This window comes from Crocuta crocuta, unplaced genomic scaffold, assembly GCF_008692635.1.
Source record: "Crocuta crocuta isolate KB4526 unplaced genomic scaffold, BGI_CrCroc_1.0 scaffold144, whole genome shotgun sequence".
Taxonomy (NCBI): Eukaryota; Metazoa; Chordata; class Mammalia; order Carnivora; family Hyaenidae; genus Crocuta; species Crocuta crocuta.
Window position 1 is genome coordinate 2,708,547 of NW_027529669.1, and position 15,773 is coordinate 2,724,319.

At 38.9% G+C, this 15,773-nt stretch overlaps 1 protein-coding gene across 4 annotated transcripts in view; it reads right to left on the reverse strand.

The window, feature by feature from the left end:
• STXBP4 (syntaxin binding protein 4) overlaps window positions 1-15,773 on the reverse strand; it is a 169,274-nt gene that overhangs the window by 142,395 nt on the left and 11,106 nt on the right. For 3 of the 4 annotated variants that reach the window (XM_077762842.1, XM_077762840.1, XM_077762843.1), the window contains exons 2-4: window positions 13,104-13,180; window positions 12,257-12,379; window positions 7,765-7,897 (exon numbers count right to left, since the gene is read on the reverse strand). In XM_077762842.1, the coding sequence (XP_077618968.1) occupies window positions 7,765-7,897; window positions 12,257-12,303 (180 nt within the window). In that variant the 5' untranslated portion in view covers window positions 12,304-12,379; window positions 13,104-13,180. Of the gene's footprint in view, window positions 1-7,764; window positions 7,898-12,256; window positions 12,380-13,103; window positions 13,181-14,251; window positions 14,291-15,773 lie in introns of those variants that run through there. The other variant, XM_077762841.1, reaches the window with a different exon arrangement.

Below are 15,773 nucleotides of genomic sequence, written 5' to 3' on the forward strand. Positions count from 1 at the left end.
AATAAAAAAGAGCTCCTTACATCTACTCCAACAATGTGTTTAACTATCTGAATTACATTTGGTTCTAGTTTCCAACACTGGTATTGGAAATAAGGGTCAAATAGAGAAAATTTTAATCTAATTTTAAAATGAATTAATAAATGAAATTAAATAAACGTCATTATTAAACCCAGCTCTAGACCATTTGGAGTCTACAAAATAGCTCTTTATTGAAATCAGTTTAATAAGGTAGATTACAAATAGAATTTGATGGCTGTACTACTACTGACTTTATCACAAAGCCTGGCAACAATTTAGGGAGACAAAAGGGAAAAATTAAGAAAGCCCTGTTTCACTGGAGCAAAGCTTTAGGACACTAAGAAATAGGGGCGCCTGGATGGCTCAGTCGGTTAAGTGTCTGACTTCAGCTCAGGTCATGATCTCACGGTTCGTGGGTTCGAGCCCCGCGTCGGGCTCTGTGCTGACTGCCAGCTCAGGGCCTGGAGCCTGCTTCAGATTCTGTGTCTCCCTCTCTCTCTGACCGTTCCCTGCTCATGCTGTGTCTCTCTCTCTCAAAAATAAATAAACATTAAAAAAAATTAAAGGACACTGACAAGGAAAAGAAAAAGAATTTTTTAGAATCAGGGTGGCAGACGGTACATACTGTCAGATGGCAATTCTTCCATTTGGGCAGGGCCGTCCAACACAGTGGACAGAAGAGGAAAGGGCATGAGGTTGGGCAGCCACACAGACCCGAATGCCAATCTGAGCTCTACGACTTGCTAGCTAGATGTTCCTAAACAAATAGAGAGAAAGAGAGGAAGAAAGAGAGTGAGAGAGGGGAAGGGGGCTGAGAGAGGCACAAGAGCTCATCCACAATGATGAGCTCCTGTACCCACTTATCTTACATACATGACAACTGGCTGTCGGGGTTGCAGAGAAAAAGGCGACTGACAACAGGTGGGCAGGGCACCTGGGTGGCTCGGTCAGTTAAGTGTCTGCCTTCAGCTCAGGTCATGATCTCACAGTTCGTGAGGTGGAGCCCTGCCTTGCGCTCTCTGCTTTCAGCACAGGGGCTGCTTCAGATCCTCTGTCCCCACCTCTCTCTGCCCCTCCCCTGTTAGTGTGCTCACGTAGGCTCTCTCAAAAAAATAAATAAATGAACATTAAAAAAAAACATGTAGGCAATAGGGTTTCAGCTGACCTATTATCTTCCACATTTTCCTCTTAGACTATATAGTATTAGCAGTACAGAAGGAAAAGCTCTCATGAACACAATTAAAGTATCTTATATTAAAGCACAATGAGGTACCGAAGTAGCATTTTCCAGCAGGACAAGAATCAGAGAAGGGCAGAAGAATAATGCCTTCTAACTGTGGCTTTTCGTTTGTATATATTTTTTTCCTTTCTAAAGAGTATTTACAGTGGTAGGTTTTTTTTTTCCTTTGCCTCCTAGAATAAGATCTTAGCTGATCATGTGAATTTCTGAACCTGTTTAAAAGTCAAAACCTGCAAACTAAAACACAGCTATTTCTGTAAAAGTCTGGCATTCAAAACCAGTGAATCTTGCCCCAGTTGGATTAATGTATATGTGAAGATACTAACTTCGGGGACATGCCGAGGCCTCTTCCACACTGTCTGGGTTCTGATTCAGCAGTTACTGAGCAGCTGCACAAGGCGCCAGGCAAGGCGCCAGGCACTTTCACATGCCCACCTTCAGGGTTTGCATCCTTTTGCATTGACATTTACAAAGATGTTGAAAGTAATAACATATCCCTGGCCATTTGAACACTTCTGTTAAAAACTACCAGCACTGTTCATTTATAATGACCATTATATAGTTTTCTAAATAACATGTTACCATGTTATCAGAAACCATTTATACAGCCTGACTCTGATTTAACTAACTCACGATTCTTAAATACTAAGGTATATTCCCGCAAGACTTCTGGTTCCTTTCCCATTACTTTCAGAAACTGTCATCTTCTTTTATTGCCAGTTATTAATGTGAATGTAGGCAAGTCACTTAAACTCTGGGATTCCATTCTCTTAGCTGTAAAGTGGAGATAAATACCTATCACACAAGGTTGCTATTAGTAATTAGGTAACATATATGAAATTCTAGCACATTGTAGGTGTTAAAGGTGAGTTGAATCAGAATTCCATGCCTGCTGTAATTTTCATATTGATAACAAATTTAATCCTGTTACTCCTCAAATTAAGAACCTTTAATGGCTGCCTAGGGGTAGGAAAAGTTGAAAGTCCTTAACTTCCCAGACCCAGCACAACAGACTACCTACAATCTATTCTCCAGCCTCACCATCCACCCTCCCTCCTCATATAAATTCTTCATTCTAGTCTCAGAACATGTTCTTCACATCACCTACCCTACCACTTCTCCACCCAAGGAACTGGCACTTAAACTTCACTGCCAAGTACAAACATTTGTTCTGTGGTAAGTTTGGCCCAATCACCTAGAATTACTTCATTGTTCATCTCTCTCCAAAAGCACTTTTACTGATCTCAGTAACTACACTTACTTTGTACTGTCCCTATTTGTCTACATAGCTTTTTCTCTCCTATTAGAGCACATTAATTGAGCGACTTCCAAACTAGTAGCCCTGGTTTTTTTCAGTTGGCCAGAACCATGTCCTTTTCATGGTTGTTTCCCCCAGCCAGGTACAGAACAAACCCACAATAAATTAATCAGGGCCAGAAAACAGTCTAAGGAAATTAAGGTGGCTTAGACAGTAGTAATAATAGCAAAGGGGAAAAGAGAGTGACTTGTAAAGTGAACCCTCTTGGGCTGATACTTCTTTAGCTCCCATTGATGGGACTAGTTCCTCAACACTGTGTCATCCAGAGGCCTTGGTCTGAGTCCCACAGTTAGGCTCAGCACACTCTGAAAACAGACTTCCTCTGAAAGATAAATATGTCCTACTTTGATCCTCCGTGAACAATGACTAACTATTAGTATCTACATCTGTGTGAGTGTGGTCTTCACCTACAGGATTTGACCAAAAAAACCCCCAAAAAACTCCTGAATTTATCAAATTTAAGATGACATTGATTGTAAGATGACCACTGTTTTACATAGCACTAAGAGAAGAAAATGCTGCCATTACACTATGAAATTGATTGTAAGACGCGTCCTGGGCCCGGAGAGCTCCCAGGAGCCAGCACCTGGCTTGTTGTGTCACCACCAGACCCTGTGTGTAGACAAGAGCTGGGCGCGGGCTGAGCTCAGGAAGCGTTTCTCAAACGGGAAGGGGAGGCAGAGGTTGAGGGCGCCCGTTCGATACCCCAGGAATAACGAATGGCCTACATGGTGTGAAGATTTCTGGACATTAGGGATGAAGATCCTGGACGTTTCTGGACTTGGGGGAGGGACACGGCTGTATACAAGGATTGGACGTCCGAGACTCATCAAACCCTCAAAATCATCAAGACGATGAATCTAGTGCTCTCTGTCCGACCAAACTACTCCTTACGTGTGAGGATAGAGAAAGGCGTTCAGGGTCACTGACGGTCTCACCAGGGGCCCCGGGGCGGCTCAGTCTGTTGAGCATCTTGATCTCGGCTCGGGTCGTGATCTCACGGTTCGTGGGTTCGAGCCCCACAAAATGCTGCCATTACACTATGAAATTGATTGTAAGACTCATCTCATGGAGCTTATACATATGTGCTTTAACGTAGGTCTTAGAGTCAGGTTGGAAGAAGAGCTTTTGATCACCGCCTGCTTTCCTTACACTATTCACAGAGAAACAGAGAAAGAAAAACATGTGAAAACTTCAGAGAAAGTTTGTGTCCAGAATATATCACAAAGGACAAGGGAAGAGGGGGACTTGGTAAGGAGCCAGATGATGGCAGGGTACAGGGGAACAGGCAGATTAGGAACTCTCAGAAACATGACAAAATGACTAAGGGATCATTCATTCATAAATATTAATGGAGCAATTAGTATGTTCCAGGCATCCTACTGGGGAAGAAGGATATTATTGTGAATAAAATCAGATAGAATCCTTCCACCTGGAAACATACTGTCTTGTGGTTCAGACAGAGTTGATAACACAAGTATAGATATGGATGTCTGTTTACAAACAGAAATAGGAGATATAAAGGAAAGAAACAGGATCTAGGAGCACATATAGGAAAAAAGAGCCAGCCTAAATTGGAGGGCACCAAGAACACATTCCTTAGGAATTAGTTTTTGAATAGATATTTGGAAGTCATGGAGGCAGCAGCATGAGTGTGTTCAGAGTCAGAGGGTACAGCATATGAGAAAGAACTTCTAGAAACTGAAAAAATACCACTCTGGAAGCATAAAGATGGAAAGCCAGAGAAGTATAGGGCAGAAGTCATGTTATACAGGCAACTGAATATTAGCAAGATAGGCTGGGGAGGAAGTAGCATGGTGCATAAAAGCAGACAAAGCTATTGTGAGGTCTGATTAAATGCTATGCAATGGTAATGGAGATCAAGAGGACTGATAGGTTCAAGTGATTTTTAGAGAGTAAAAAAGTCAACAGCTTGTGCTGATAAAACTGGGTATGAATGTTAAGGGAGAAGAAGTAGTTAGGATGTTGTTAGGTATTCTAACTTTGTACAACTGGAAGGTGTCATTCACCAAGTCTGAGAACAGAGGAAGAAGCTCTCCTTGGGAAGAGATGGGCAGATGAGGGTTTGGTGTGAATATCATGAGTCTTGCCTCAAATGCAGTGAGTTTGAGATGCCTTAAGGAGATCAAAGTGGAAATGCTCTCCAAGCAATTGGATATGTGAGTATGAAGCTCAAAGGAGAATCTCAGCCAGAAAAAGGTCTAAGAACACTAAGGACTCCAGACTGATATCCAACTGGCTAGTGGGGTGAAAAGGGCCTTGGACTTCTCCTATTTCCTTAACTCAGTACCTAGTACATCTATTCTCATCCTATAGGCTATCTCTAACACTTTGAGCTGGGAGAATCTTCCCTTCTATTGCAACTGGAAGAACTATCAAGATGCCCCAAGTTTCAATATGTTTTTCAAAGAAACACGGTATTTTGGTTATTGAGCCAGTACTGTATTTTGTATTTACCAGTAGAAAACATTTGTGCATGTGTAAGGGGGTGGGGTGGGGTTCAGGCAGCTAACCACGATTAATTAAAGAAGATTTCTTCTGAGTTCCAATAGCCCTCTAACATATGAAGTTTGGGAATATAAATGTAGTATAATCCATCTACAAGCTTGGGGATTACCTATATTGTAGTTCTAAAACAACAGAATATTATAATTAGAGCAAGTGAAAGCACTCATATGCGTTTAAAAATATTAAGTTGCTCAGTTCAGCAACTTAGTAAGGATGATCTTATGAGCCTGTGTTTCCTATTGTATGAATACGTCTATTATGCAGAACTTTTGCACAAATTAGAAATTTATTAACATGCCTAAAAGTATTTAGAACACAGTAAATGCTATTATTAATAAAAATATTAAAAATAAAATTGCATCGGGGTGCCTGGGTGGCTCAGTCCGTTAAGCATCTGACTTTGGCTCAGGTCCTGATCTTGCAATCTGGGAGTTGGAGCCCTACATAGGGCTCTGTGCTGACAGCTCAGGGCCTGGAGTCTGCTTCAGATTCTGTGTCTCCCTCTCTCTCTGCCCCACCCCCACTCACATTCTCCCTCTCTCTCTCAAAATAATAAACATTAAAAATATTTTTTAAATGAAATAAAATGGCATCAATTTGTATTTGCAGAATAAATGTGAATGTAACCCTCCATCTTGAGGACGTATACAAAAATAAGTGTAAGCATTGCAAGTGTACTTATTCTTCTCTCTCTCCACCTTTATCTGTTTAGAGGGTTTTCTTCCTTTGGACTTGACCAGTTACTGTCAAGAACATTAATAACTCTGTGCTGCTCTCTAGTGGTAAATATAGAATATAGCCCATTAAATGACTACTTTTTGATAGCCTTCCAAACAATGAAATTCTAAGAAAAACCAAGTATGTAATTTCTCAGTTTGCTACCACTGATAGCAGATGAAATATCACTCAGCAGGCTGTCAATTTATTATTTTTAATTACAAATATATTTCATGGGAATAAAAAAGCACAAACTGATGGTTATCATAACAGCAAATTTTTATCACCTGTTAGATACCATGATCTATTATTGCAGTGTATGAAGTGTGGACTAAGAAATAACTTGGCTATAGTGAACACACACACACACACACACACACACACACACACACACCCCTCAACTAAAGTAGTCATAAACATCTCAAGTCTTACAAGACTAATTTCATTTTTTGTTTGAATTTGTTAAACTTTAGCATTTAAGTATACTTTTATTTGGTTAATAATTTAAATTCAATAGCTAAAAGTCTGTATTATTATTATATATCCTAAATTTATTATATAACACTTACAACATAGTAAGTGTTTCCTATTATCTCGACAAGCTTGAAACAATGGAAATCATTTCTATTATTTTGGGAATTATTGGTGAAACCAATTTTTTTCCTAACAAGTGAAAAAAAATCCAGTTGCCTAGACAAACTGCTTGCTAAACAAGTGTTTGGAGTGAGGGTGGAGGTAAGGGCGGGACAATTTATTGAACCAAAACAACTAAAAGAACAATATGAATAAGCTTAATGTTAAAAGGATTCTTTCTCGTGCTCTATAACTTGATGTTAATGCAATCATTTTATTAAATTCTTCATATCCTATATCTCTCTGAAAAGGACTAGAGGCAGTTTTCAACCAAAGACAGATAAATCACATTAGTAAGACAAAAATGGGAAATGAAATTCAGGAGAAATGAAAATGGAAATATAGTAACTAGTTTGTTAACTAAGTTGCTGATATTGTACTTCAAATTTGGATCTGAGTATCCTAGCAACGAGAGCGAAAAGAAAATCATGATTTATATATTTCTTATAACAAAGAGGGGAGTAAGGCTTTCTATTTCATAAAAAAAAAAGAAAAAAGAAAAAAGAAAAGAAAAAAGATACTTCCTGGTCTTAAGTCTAAATCTAATTTCTCATGTGGGCAACTAATGAGTGATATAATTAACAAACTCAACAATAACTACCGCAAATTCAGAAATGAGCAGATTTTATATGCTGACTTTGTATACTTTACATTTAGGAGAGGCTAAATGAAGGCAGTTCCAGCTTAAGTGATCTGAGTTAATCCAAACTCAGAGCAGTGGAGAGATAACGTGTCTTCAAATACAATTTCTCACAACCAGACTTTGGATAAGAGTTAAATAGCACATAATTAAAAATATATAACCTTAACCTCTTTTAGTTAAAGAGTCTGAAATCTGGGGGCACCTGGGTGGCTCAGTTGGTTAAATGTCTGACTTCAGCTCAGGTCATGATCTCACTGTTTGTGAGCTGGAGCCCCGTTGGGCTCTTTGCTGACAGCTCAGAGCCTGGAGCCTGCTTCAGATTCAGAGTCTCCCTTCTCTCTCTGTCCCTTTCCTGCTCGCACTCTGTCTCTCTCTCTCTTTCAAAAATAAATAAACATTAACAAATTTAAAAAAAATAAAAAAATAAAAGAATCTGAAATTTGTTATTTTCCAATTTATTTCATATTTACTTCCTATTTAGTTGTTAGGTTAAAGCTCCTTGAAGGTAAAGGCCTATCTTCCAGTTCTTACAAGATCTTTTACTGAGAAACAGTCACCGTGGACATTCAATTAATACTAAAAAGTTACTGATGTAGTAGGAAAACAAACCTCACCACTAGTGGTTTTGGTTTTTTGGTGAAGTGTTATTTCTATTTTAATTTTTACCTTATAACAGTCTCCTCCAGGAATGATTTCCTGAATATATACCAAGGGACCTTCATTCCGGTTAATTCCTCCAAGGATCTTCAGACCAAGGCCCGTTTCCTTGGTAACTTTAATCATCTGAAAGGCAGGATCCCTAAGATAAAATACATTAGCACTCATAGGTTAGCCTAGAGATCTATGCCCACTTTTTCTTCAAACTACTTGTTAAATCAAATTCTTAATCTAGATAACCCCAAATACTCTGTACATATCAGTAACAACACTTAGAAAAGTATGATGATAGGAAAACAATCAAATGGATTCTGTTATCTGTATTATTTATTTTTTCTATAAAAACAATCAAGCCATAGAAGAAATTACTGCAGTAATGCTTATTTCTCTGTGTATAATGAAGACAAATACCTTCAACATATAATTTAAATAAATTTAAAGATTTATTAAAGGTAATTGAACAGATTTTCCTTTAGCTGGCTTCTTAGACTACACTGAAGGATCCCAAAATTAAAGATTTTATTGAGTTAGGTAAGTAACTTCTTAAAAGATATGTTTGCAGCCACTTAAAGCAAAAGAAATATGACCTTCATTTGAATCACAAAAAGAAAAGTTATCTTTCTAACTTTAGAAGAGTATTTTCTGATAGAAAGCACGTGCTCATTCATAAAAGAAGGAGGGGCACCTGGGTTGCTCAGTCGGTTAAGCGTCCAACTTCAGCTCAGGTCATGATCTTGCAGTTCATGAGTTTGAGCCCTGCATCAGGCTCTGTGCTGACAGCTTGGAGCCTGAAGCCTGCTTTAGATTCTCTGTCCCTACCCCACTCTGACTCTGTCGCTCACTCTCTCTCAAAAATAAATAAATATTTTTAAAAATGTTTTTAAAAGAAAAGAAGGAACTGTGAAAAGAATTCTACAAAAAGTATACCCTCAAATTGTGTTTCTGAACACTCTAGTCAGAGCAGAGACTTATACTGGTCAAACAGGGCTTGAACCCAGTTTGAAATAAGGCTTAGGACTTCCTGCTTACATATGATGTACTGGGGTTGTGCTAAGCAATATACATATATTATGCCATTCAACTTAGTATGTATACAACTCCTAAGATCATTACCCTCATTTTTCTAAAAGCACCAAAATCTGGGAAAGTAAACTTGGTGGGCTAAGATTATAAACCCGGAGAACAGCAATAGAAGCCCAGTTTGCATTACTCTAGAGGCAAAATTTGGTGTCAGATATGCTTTGTGGTGGTATTAAAGCCAGTGAAGAATACTGGAGCTATCTTCACACATATCAAAAAACTGAAGGGGCGCTTGGGTGGCTCAGTCAGTTAAGCGTCTGACTTTGGCTCAGGTCATGATCTCATGGTTTGTGGGTTCAAGCCCCGCATCGTGCTCTGTGCTGACAGCTCAGTGCCTGGAGCTTGTTTCAGATTCTGTACCTTCCTCTCTCTCTGACCCTCCCCTGCTCAGGCTGTCTCTTTCTCTCTCAGAAATAAATAAAACATTAAAAAAATGAAAAAAAAAAACCACCCTGAAACTGGTATTTAAAATGTTGACCCGTATATTAACATATGATTACAGCTTTTAGAAAAAGCTTTCTTAGCTTCTGCCACAGAAATTCTAACTGTATCTTTAAGAAAGCATGTATTCAAAAGTTAAATAATAAAAAAGACAGAATGAAAAAAATGAAAATACAAAATAAAACCCCACAAAAGTCTCATAAGCCTCCCTGCTGTTGAATATTTTGCTCTCTACACAGGACACTGTTCACAGTCGCATTATACTGAATGAAGCTCTGGTGTTGGATGGCCTCTTTAGTTACTAGGGCAATGGTGGAATAGCTAGAAAAAGAGGCAGAAGGGTCTAGGTCCACAATGTTTCACTGTTACAGTTTTCAGAAGCTCAACCCACTCTTGATGGAATATTAGGTTGTAAGGGCAGAAAGAAATGAAGCCTAGAAATGAGAGAGAGTGGAGGGGTAGAGGGAATTAAGGTATCTCATTAGGTACCCCCTAGAACCTCTTAAACCCTCCAAATGCAAATTTCCTTCAATGAGGACACACATAATCTCCACCATACTTTATTGCATCAGTAAAGGATCCCTCTTTTTATAATTGTCAACCGAAATTCTATATTTCATACAGCATTTACTTGCCAGGATCCTTGTGTGAAAACTCCCTTATGTTAAGAATTTATATTATTTTGGGGCGCCTGGGTGGCTCAGTCGGTTAGGCGTCCGACTTCGGCTCAGGTCATGATCTCATGGTTTGTGGGTTCGAGCCCCATGTCGGGCTCTGTGCTGACGGCTCGGAGCCTGGAGCCTCCTTCAGATTCTGCATCTTTCTCTCTCTGTCTCTCTCCCTCTTGTATTCTGTCTCTCTCTGTATCTCAAAAATAAATAAATGTAAAAAAAAAAATTAAAAAGAAAAGAATTTATATTATTTCCTTTTTTTAGCTATTAGAAATTAAGTTCTGCTGCTCCACTTTAATCACAGAGAATTACAAGTTAAAACTAGGCAGAGATATTGCTATTCGCCTATCAGGTCAACATAAAACTTAAAACTTGAAAAAAAATTTTTTAATGTCTATTTATTTTTAAGTGACAGAGTACAAGCAGGGAAAAGGAAGGGACAGAAAGGGGGATACAGAATCCAAAGCAAGCTCCAGGTTCTGAACTGACTGCCCAGAGGCTGATGTGGGGCTCGAACCCACCAGCCGTGAGGTCATGACCTGAGCCGAAATCTGACGTTTAACTGACTAAGCCACCCAGGTGCCCCAAAAGTTAAAACTTTGACAATCTACTCTGATGACAAGGCTGTGGAAAAAGAGGTATTTTTATACTTTGTTGATAGGAATGCAAAACGGCCTAACTCCTAATGAAGGAATCTGGGAAACTCTAAATTTACCCTCTGATCCAGAAATCCCATGTCTAGGAATTTATCCCAAAGATACTCTGGCAAAAAATACAAAATGACGTGTATACTAGTTATTTATTTTGGCATAATTTGCAATCTTCAGAAATTGCAAATAATGGATGTCTATCAATGAGGTGCTTGCTGAATAAAGTCTGGTACCTTGACAGGATAGACTACTACATAGTTACAAAATGTACAAGGAAGACATTTATAGGCTGATATGAAGTGATCACCAGGAAAGAATTTTAAGTTAAAAAAAAAAAAAGGCAAGATCAAAGAGTATATATAATATACTACCTTTTTATCAAGAATATTCTCTCAAGTGGAACCTGGGAGGTGGAGCCTGGATGCTGGGGCCATCTTGCCTCAGTCATACAATTCTTTCCCAGGGGCTTGATTTTGCCTTAAGTAGTTGGACAAAACTCCGTGCTGTCCCAGAAAGTAAAACTCTTCAGCACCAGAGCATAAAGCTCTGTGCATGGAGTTCTTTGCATACCACACAGATGAGCCTGGCTGGTGACCCCTGGAGACTAGAGCTTTCCAGAGCTCTCAGAAGGCAGTGTCAGAGAAAGACATCCTGAGTTTAACCAGCCTGACACCCTTCTCCAGGGAAGACCTGTGAACCTGAGCTGAAGGGCTAATGTGCACGTGTTTACTATAACAGCTTTGAGGAAAAAAATATGACCATATATACACATACACACACATATGTACATATATAACATGTGTATGTATTTATATGTATATTATTTGCTTATCCAAAAAGAAGCTCTGAAAAGGAGCCAAAAATAAAAATAGTTATCTACAGAAAGAAAGAGGGCACAGAGTGAATGCAGGACAAGGACGACTTGTTCTGTGTGTTACAGTTTTGCAAAATGGACACGAGTTCTTCCCATCGCTGTCTGGATGCCCTTTGGAATGTGACTTTACTGTTCCTCCCATTAAAAATAAAGTCTATATCTATAACCCTTGAATTTGGATTTGGTTATCTGAACTGCATCAGCTGATGAGAGACCAGCACATATAAGGGAAATAGACATTTGAAAAACACTTGGGCTTGTTGCTGGGAACCATTCCTCCATCATGTGAGAAAGCCTGAGCTAGCCTCCTGGAGGATGGGACCAGGAGAATGAGAGTCATCCAGACTTTGCAGACGATGCCCCAGAAATGTGAATGAGGCCATCCTACACTATCCAGTACATACCAGAACAACTGCCCAGCCAACCCACCAAATCACAAGAAAAAATAAATGCTTGTTGTTTCAAGGCACTTTGGGTGGTTTGCTACTCAGCAAAAGTTAATCTTACATTATCTTATTTTTATACTTGGATCGTAAAATATTTCAGATATTCAAAAAATCAGATCAAATTTTTTAAAAAGCAATTTCTATAAAGAATTATAAAAAAGAATGCAGAATTTATCCCATACATTGATTGACATTGGAACGTAATTATTGATCAATTTCCTTAATTACTGCTACCTTAGACCAGCTGGCTATATAAAATTTTCAACCAAAAGCTCATTAACATTCTGCATATTTCAAACTATGTAGCCCAAAACATATTAAATTTAATTTGAAAATTACTTTTCAAGTAGACTGGATGATACCACAGCAGATGTATTTTTATTCATGATTTTACCACAGGAGCCTTGGATTTAACCACTATGTATGAAGACCTTGATGAAGAGTCTAGAAATTCTTCTTTTCCTAAGAATAGAGAAATAGAAAACAAATTTTCATGCCTTATGAGTAATCAAATTTGATTTCAATTTTGCATAAAAACATTACATACACTTGGTATGTAAATGTTATGCATCTATATAGACGTATTAGAGGTATTTTATATATTTTGGACTTCTGATACTTTTAGTCATTGTCAATAATATCTAAGAAATAGACAGTTCTCCAGATAGATAAATAAATAGATAGATACAGCTATAGCTATAGGGCTACATCTAAATCGTTACCTGTATCTATTTAAAATTGGCATTTTCTGGCAGAGGTGAACCACCTAAGCTTTAGGTAACAATTATAGCTTCCACCGTTAATATGCTTAAAAATCACGTACTAATAAAAAATTGACAAATATCTCTTGTGAGAACAAAGCTAGAAAGCTTTTTTTAATGTTTTTTTTTTAATGTTTACTTACTTAGTTTTGAGAGGCACAGAGAGAAAGCGCACAAACAGGGGAAGGTCAGAGAGAGAGAGGGAGACACAGAATCAGAAGCAGGCTCCGGGCTCTGAGCTGTCAGCACCGAGTCTGACATGGGGCTCAAACCCATGAACCATGAATCATGACCTGAGATGAAGTCGGATGATCAATCGACTGAGCAACCCAGGTGCCCCAGGCTAGAAAGTTTATAGTCAGAATATCTTTACGATAATTATACAATACACTGTTGAAAAAAAACAGGAATTCCTACTGTCTTACCAGCTATCTTGAGGGACTTCTTGGAGATCCTATATTAGTCTGATTCATATTACTCCACAAGCTCCTTAAATACTTTCCTGTGAAAAGAAAAAAAAAAAATATATATATATGATTTTAATGTCTCAAGTGGTTCCACTGTGAAAATTAAAAAGAATGGTGCAGTTTCATTTAATTAAAAAAGATGTATTTGAACAGAGGTTTACCATCTCTGCGTAAGAAATATGGATGAAGTACAGAAACTTAAAAGACCTTAGGAACATTTAGCACAACCCTCTTACTAAGGAAATGAATAGCTAGATTAAGAAATTGTGTGCTTTCCCCACACAAGAGAGAAATAGTGGTTGTTTTTCTAGCTAGCATTCAGGGTTCAAAGTCTACAGTGTGGACCTTGACATCAGGTAGACCTAGATTACAATTTGACCTTCTAGGCTTCTCCAAGACTTAGTTTCTTCATAGGTACATACAGTAACTACCTTGACTGTAGTGATGGTATTACAAATGATACACATGTCAAAACTTACCAATTTTTTCACTATAAAAATGTACTGTTTGCCATAAATCTATTATATCTTAATAGAGCTAAATTTCTTATTCTTTTAATGTTTAATCATTTTTGAGAGCAAGAGAGACAGAGTGTGGGCGGGGGAGGGGCAGAGAGAGAGGGTGACACAGAATCTGAAACAGGCTCCAAGCTCAAGCTATCAGCACAGAACCCAATGCGGGGCTCAACCCATGAACCCTGGAATCATAACTTGAGCCAAAGTCAGACCAACTAAGCCACCCAGGTGCCCCAATAAGGCTAAATTTTTTTTTTAATCTGATTTTCACTTAAAGTTGCCAGAGGGGAAGGGGCTGGTGGGGTGGCAGTAGAGATGGGCAAAATGGGTGAAGGGGAGTGGGAAATACAGGCTTCCAGTTATGAAATGAGTAAGTCACAGGAATGAAAAGTCCAGCATAGAGAACATAGTTAATGATGTTAACATAGCATTGTATGGCGACGGAGGGCAGTTACACTTGTGGTGAACACAGCATAATGCATAGTTGTGGAGACACTACGTTATATACTGAAACTAATGAAAAACATGTGTGTCAACTATACTTCATTTAAATTTTTTTTAATACAATTCTCTAAAAAAAAAAGAGGAAACCTTGGCATGTATCTTCCTTCCCTTCAGAGAGCCCACTGTATCAGCTCATAATATACATGAGTAAATGGGAGAAAGCCATCAGATGAAATGTTCAACAAGTTTCTGGAAGACAAAAAACAGACAGTGAGGTGATAATGGATAAAAGAGAAGATGAAGATGAAAATTAGGGCAAGGCTTCTTAAATATTTTTGAGTTTGAGCATACACAGAGAAATCAGGAAGATGTGTACGCAGCACCAGGGTAAACAGAGGTGGCATGCTACATACCCCTTTGAGGAGCTGAGGGGAGGTCAGGAACTCAGCACACCAGTAACTGATTTGAAGCAAAATTCTGGCCTTGGAAACAGCTGGACGGAAATGCAGGAGGAACCTATCTTGCAGAATCCCAGGTAGGCTGAGGACTTGGAGACCCAAAGTTCTAGGGAGAGCAAAACTGAGGCAGAGAACTAAATAAAATGAAGGGGATTATCCCAGCCCTTCAATAACCACTGAATGAGGAAGAAATCACAGATTCTGCTGTAAATAATCTGAATAGACCCTGAGGAAAGAGCGAAACACCTTCTGGGAACCTAACATAGTGTTGTTCCACTGGCCTGGGTGTTAAAATCCTGTTTCAACGTTCACAGTCCCTGTGGTAGCAAGCAACAGGCACAGGGGCAGCATGATCAAAAGCAGCCGAGAAATGAAACCAAAGTGGATAAGATCCCCATCTAGTGGTGATCTGTCTTAACTGGACACAGGGTCCCCAGGTGATGAAACATACCCAGGTCTAATGGCTATGTCACTGTGAAATTACACAACATATTTTATATTATGTTATACTTAACAAGGCATTTTAAAATATTTATATTTTAAAGTATTAAAATGAAGTTTAAGTATTTAAATTATTTTATTCACTTAACATGCCTGACAGTGTCCTAAGTGCTGGAGGTGAGATTAAATAAGCAGTCTGTCCCCACGGACAGTTAAATAAACAGTCATAGGGAGGGTGCTAAGTGCTCTGACAGTGCTGTGCACAGGGGGCTGGGGGAGCATGGGGGAGGCCAGCCTTCCCAGAATGTTGTCACCACTAATCACCCATATGGCCAGGAACCATGCTGGAGGATTTTATACTCCCTCAAAGGAGCCCCACAAGGCAGGTATTACATATTTGTATTCACACAAATGAAAATGTCATGGAAAAGCTATGCGACTTGTCCATGACCACAAAGCTAACCACTTATAAACTGAAATTTGAATCCAATTTTGTCTAGCTCCAAACCCAGTAACTTTTCCTACTACGGCATGCTGGGAAACTGATATTTGTAGAAAAAAGTCATTCTCTGAAAAAACAGGAGTATTAACAGTAGTAATATGCTGTCTGTCTCTTCTTTCTTTTTTTTTAATTAATTTATTTTGAAGGAGAGAGTGCGTGCGCGGGCACATACATGGGGGAGGGGCAGAGAAAGAATCCCAAGCAGGCTCCCAGGGGCGCTGTCAGTGCACAGCCCAGATGCAGGGCTCATAATGAAGAACTGTGAGAT